Raw genomic sequence first — 5819 nt, 5'->3', positions numbered from 1 at the left:
AGACTGGAGCGCAGTGGCCACTCCTGGCCACCGCAGCCTCGACCTGCTGGGCTCCCGCGATCCTTCCGCCTCAGCCTTCCGAGTAACCGGAATTACAGGCACGCGCTACCACGCCCGGCTGATTTTTTGATTTATTGTAGAGATGAGGCCTCGCCTGCCTAGGCGGGTCTCGAACCCACGGGCTCAGGCAATCCACTCACCTCAGCCTCCCAAAGGCGCGGGATTACAGGCTGAGCCACCGAGCCCGGCTGAGTTCTTGTTTTTATTTTGTTTTTAAATATTGTCTAACAGGAAAAACATTCTTAGCAAAATACCTGACATAAGAGAATCGCCTGAAAGTGCTGAGCCCAGTTTTTCTCTTTACCCTGATTCTAACACATATTGAAATAGAAATCTAATGCCTACCTCAATTTTAGATGCTGGAACACCAATTGCTTTGGCCAGTTGCTCCCGGGCAGCTTTATCAGGGTAAGGATCATGTTGAAACCATGCTTGGAGGGTATTCTTTTGACGCTGACTAAAAGTAAACCTGCTTTGTCTAGGTTCTTTTTGTAATGTACCTGCTGAAGAGGAATGGGATAGAGTATGAAGAATATATTTATGTTAAAAACAGATTTTGAGCCGGGCTCGGTGGCTCAGCCTGTAATCCCGTGCCTTTGGGAGGCTGAGGTGAGTGGATTGCCTGAGCCCGTGGGTTCGAGACCCGTCTGGGCAACTTGGTGAGCCCTCATCTCTACAATAAATCAAAAAATTAGCCGGGTGTGGTAGCGTGCGCCTATAGTTCCAGCTACTTGGAAGGCTGAGGCGGAAGGATCGCCAGAGCCCAGCAGGTCAAGGCTGTGGTGGCCGGGAGCGGCCACTGCACTCCGGTCTGGGCGACAGAGTGAGACTCCAACTCAAAAAAAAAAAAGAAAAGGGAATTCTGGGGTCCCACCCTTGCTCAACTAAACGGAACAACTTTCTCTTTATATAAGAAACAGAGATATTTTCATGCAGGTTCCCAGTTTTCAAGTTGTTCTAGAATCCACATCTTGATGTGGGCTCTGCAGTAACACTGCTGCTTTAGAAAGTAAAGCACCAGCCTGGAGCACTAGGACTCCCAGTTCTTTCCAGGTTTCACTGAACCAGCCTCTTTCCCTCTCTGGTCTCTGTTTCCTTGCCTAAGGAGAGTTGGTGGCTGACTCTAGCCCTGGGGATAGAGGTTGCAGGGGAGGGGAGGATTGAAGACAGGTGTGAGAGGAGGACACAGGGTGAGGAGCCTGACACTGAGCCACAGAGGTAGGGGTCCCCTGCCCAGGGCTACCACTTACCGGATGGTGATTTCAAAGATCTGATTGAGTTTGCTCTGGAGCAGTGACGCCTAGACACAAACAGAGGGGCAAGTGAGCTGGGAGCCTCCCACAGCCTCTGCCAGCATACTCTCAGGCCCACCTGTTGGGAGTACACACTGGGGGTGCAGGGCAGTGACAGCCTTAGGAAGGCAACTAGGGGCGAGCACATTCCAGCACTTATCTGTTGGACCGTGACTGTAGATTCAGATCAGGAAAGGCCGCCCATTGAAGGCTGGCTCGGGACAGGGCAGAAGGCCAGAAACACCAGGCAGGACATCAGCAGGCAGTTCTTAAAGGCCTTTGTTCCTTAATGCAGGGCAGTAGGGCCTGCTGGGCATGGAGTCAGGAGACTCAAGCTAGTGCCAGCTTGTTCCTTAACTCACAAGGAACAGCTCTGCAAAACTGGTGGGTGAGAGATGATCTCTGGTCCCTTCTGGCTCCAACTAAGTCTATGAATGCAGACAGTGAGACTGCACATGTGTTCAGTAATTGGGCCTGCACTTCAACTCATGAAATGGGCAACATCTACCTCTCACGATAGAGACGTTAGGACAGCATAGGACCAGAAAAATCTGTCTGAATATCCATCTGCCTATCTATCATCTTCTAATATATATACACTACACATATATAATATACAAATATTATATATTTATATATAATAGACAAATATTACATATAAAATAGATACTACATATAAAAGAGAGAAAAAGGTTTTGGTAGATTTTGAATATTTACACTTATGTTTTGCCATTACCAAGACGGACACTGGCTAACAAATCCTGGCACATAATTAATTTCAAGAAGTCTGAGCTCTTCCCTCAAGTCTAGACACAGGTCTTATTTCTACTTGTCTTGCCTCTCTCTCAAACCTCTTTTCCAAGGCCTGACTGTTCCATCCCCCTGCTGGGGTCCCCGGTTGGAAGAGGCCCCTGCTGCAAAGGCTGACCATCTTTCCTTGGCCACACATATTTCCCCAATCACTCTGTAATATGGGGACCACAATGGTACCAACTTCACAGAGTTATCATGAGAAGGAAATAAGCTAATAAAGGAAGGAAGTTCTAGCACACATAAGGGATATTTATGTACCTGCTAGTATGACTGTAATGAATATAATCTGCCTGACACAGGTGTTCCTGAGCTCAGGACTTCTTTCTTAAGTGAAAATTGTGAGGTCTGGAGGCGTGTATGACTAAGACCCAAGTCTTCTGGTTCATGGGGGAGCAATGTAGTGTTGGGAAAAGTCTGGCAGTGCAACAGTAGAGCTCCCTGTGCTGGAATATAAGCCCTCATGTCTGGAGGTCAAAGAGCCAAGATCTTCTAGAAACGAAATTCTGCCCTGGACCCCAATCGGTCTCTGCTCAGCCCCTGAGGACTTGCCCCGTTAGGCCTCACTTACCCGGGCCCCACAGTGTGCTGCAATCTCCTCAAAAGGTGCCTTCTGGAACTTCTCCACCACCTGTCGCCGCCGCTCACGTTCCTGCTCCTCGACCGCTACACTGTCCACTGTGACACAGAGAGCTGTGTTAGCACCGGGTCCTGCCCACTGAGGAAGAGGAAGGACTTGAGCATATGTGAGAATGGGGCTTCTCCCAGGGGCAGTCCATGAGTGCTGCTTGGACTTTTCCTCTTCTGAAATGTACGGGATGGGAGCGTGGAGGTGTGGCGCTCTCACTTGGCCCCAGGAAGGCAGGACCTTTTCCTGATTCTTGCCTGAGGACTCAGCATGCTTCCTTTTGTAAGAATTTGAGAACTAGTTACGTGGATCTTCAGCTGGGCTTTTAAAGCCTCAAGTAGCTGTTCTGCCACTAGGTCCTGGAATGGTTGGTCATTTGAGTATTCTGGAGATAATTTGAAAAGGGACATGAAAAAACCCAGCTAGACCACAAAAGTCATCAGAAACCTGCTGTGGTAGGTAAGTCTGAGGCCATTTAGCTTAAGGCTTCTATACATGCCGCCTACTATCCAAAATAGCAGTGTATATGCTCAGAAAGAGTACCATTAATGACAACAAAAAGAAGAAAGGTCTGGCATTTAAAGGCATAATTTGTCAACAGAAAAATTCTCTTATTGGGACTACTTCATTGCTCAGTAATCTAGAGAGATGAGGTAACAATGCATTAAAAAATCTATTGCCCTTATTAAATAAATATTCATATGACTTGTCCTTAATATCTTCTATTAGTCAACCTGTTCTTTTGTATCACATTCCGGAAAAAAAAAAAAGTCAAAATATTTATTCCAAATTTTTTTTTCACCTGTAGTCCCCAACTGGTTACTTTTAACTCTTTACCCACATAGAAAAAAAAAAAAAGTGTGGCTCACTGCTGCGTTCATTTAATTTTACATAAACACGCTCTTTGAGGCTGAAGCAAATCTGACTGGTTTTCAATGTGAAAATAACATATAAAAACCGTTCTTGGAGCTATTTCTAAACAAACTTTGTCTCTAATCCTAACAAGAATTACTAAAAAAATAAATAAATAAATAAGAGAGAGAGAGAGAGAGAGAGAGAGAGAGAGAGAGAGAGAGAGAATTATTATACAGTATTTTGTAATTAAAAAAAAAGAAAACCTTGGGTTGACCACGTGTAGTTGACTCATGCCTATAACCAGCACTTTGGTAGGCCAAGGTGAGAGGATTGCCTGAGCTCACGGGTTCGAGACCAGCCTGGGCAACTTGGCGAGACCTCATCTCTACAATAAATTAAAAATTAACTGAGTGTGGTAGCATGTGCCTGTAGTTCTGGCTACTTGGAAGGCTGAGGCAGAAGGATCACCTGAACCCAGCAGGTTGAGGTTGTGGTGGCCATGAGCTGTGTACCACTGCACTCCAGACTGGGCAACAGAGTGAGACTCCAACTCAAAAACAAACAAACAAACAAAAAACCTCGAGTTAAATGCTGCAGCCGCAAGCACTGCCCGTGAGTATCCTCAGGTTAAATAGGGGAAGGGTTAAAGGCAGCTGTCATTAGTAGAAAAATGGTTGCCCACTGTGGGCACATAGGGCCACACTCTGATCCCCTTTAGGAAAGCGGGGACTCTCAGTGGCAGCTTGGGGAACTGTGTTGAGTTTGTTGGAAGCTACCAGTCTCTCCTCTCATGTGCCGAGTAACTCCGTGGAGGGTGCCAGATCAGGCAGCATTGACAGGAGCAGGCCATGGACTCTGCCTCAACCTCACCTCTACCCAGAGTCCCTTTGGGCCCCATTTACCAATAGCCTTCTTCAGCGTCTCATAGGTGATCTCCTCGGCAGGCACTCGCTGGAGAGGAGACAGAAGATGCTCAGAAAGGTAGAGGGCAGGGGAAGGAAGCAGCCCTGGCCTCCTCAGCTATCTAATAGCCCCTTTACTTTTTAGAGGTAAGTTCCCAATGGACAGATAGTCCCTCAGGACATGCATATTTCTACCAGGGTCTCTGAAAGGTCCCTGGGCAGTCATAGAGGACAGCAAGTGAGAGGTGGGTGGGCAAAGTTAATTCCTCACTGGATTCAGACTCAAAAGAGAGTTCTGAGTCTCACCTAAAATAATTTACTCCCCAAGTCTGTCCCATCAAGCCCCATGAGAGAAAAACATTGCACAATTTTTAAAAGGCCTCCAGAAAACATGAAATATTGGAAACACGAGGAGATAGTTATCAAATATAATCTCAGATGTAAATTTCAAGAACTGCATAACGTTTTTGAAGACTTATGATTTTAAGTTACCCAACCAGGTGATCTAAGTATTTAACAAAGTTAAGAAATAGGAGGCTAGAATTTACCCCCCCCAACTGTTGAGGTCAGTCCAAGGACCTGGGTTTTTGGACCTCAGTCCTCTGCAGGGCCTATAAAAGAATGGGAAAATAATAAAACCTAAAGAAGGGAACTCCATGGGTGGCCTCAGGTCAGATGCTGAAAATAGTGAAGGAATCTGTGCTAAATTTGAGGAATTCTCACTAGACTATCAGCTATGTGATGCAGACCCATGATTTACTCATGTTCTATCACTTCAACATAATTAAGCAGGAGCAGCTGACACAGAAGAGAATGGTTTTGTTAACATAAAGTTCAAGGAGTGATACAACTCACTAGGAGTGACACAACTCACAACTTGCTCAGGCTAGGAGCTCTCTTAGGGGAGGAGACACAGAGACAAGGCCCCTGGGCAATGACAGTGTTCCATTCTTTGACTCAGGTGTGATTACACAGGTATACTCTCTCTTTGTGAAAATTCATTGAGTTACACACTTTTGAAAAAAAACTTGTTTGGCATTTTTGTTTGAGTAGGAAAGAACAGAAGTGTGGATGTGGGATACAGTCATTCAACAAGTACAGGCGAGTCAGCAAAATCACAAAGTTAGTTAGCAGAGGGGATTACATACAGGAGAGAGCTATGCTATCCTCACTCTGAGATTCATCTGCCCATCTCACCCACCCACCTATTCATCCACCCAACCCATTCACCCCTTTACCCATCCATCCACTCCCCCACCCATCCATCTACCC

The 5819-nt window shown here is 46.1% G+C and overlaps 1 protein-coding gene across 4 annotated transcripts in view; it reads right to left on the bottom strand.

Annotated features, from left to right (window-relative positions):
- The window catches only part of EFR3B (EFR3 homolog B), a 56292-nt gene that overhangs the window by 1769 nt on the left and 48704 nt on the right, over positions 1-5819 (bottom strand). For all 4 annotated transcript variants that reach the window (XM_008060285.2, XM_021713502.1, XM_021713503.1 and 1 more), the window contains 3 exons: positions 4548-4596; positions 2734-2840; positions 1311-1360 (listed from right to left, as the gene is read on the bottom strand). In XM_008060285.2, the coding sequence (XP_008058476.1) occupies positions 1311-1360; positions 2734-2840; positions 4548-4596 (206 nt within the window). The remainder of the gene's footprint in view (positions 1-1310; positions 1361-2733; positions 2841-4547; positions 4597-5819) is intronic.

This window comes from Carlito syrichta, unplaced genomic scaffold, assembly GCF_000164805.1.
Source record: "Carlito syrichta isolate Samal-C Ts95f unplaced genomic scaffold, Tarsius_syrichta-2.0.1 Scaffold304574, whole genome shotgun sequence".
Lineage (NCBI taxonomy): Eukaryota > Metazoa > Chordata > Mammalia > Primates > Tarsiidae > Carlito > Carlito syrichta.
Note: the sequence above shows the minus strand (reverse complement) of the source record. Positions and strands in the feature narration are given on the sequence as shown.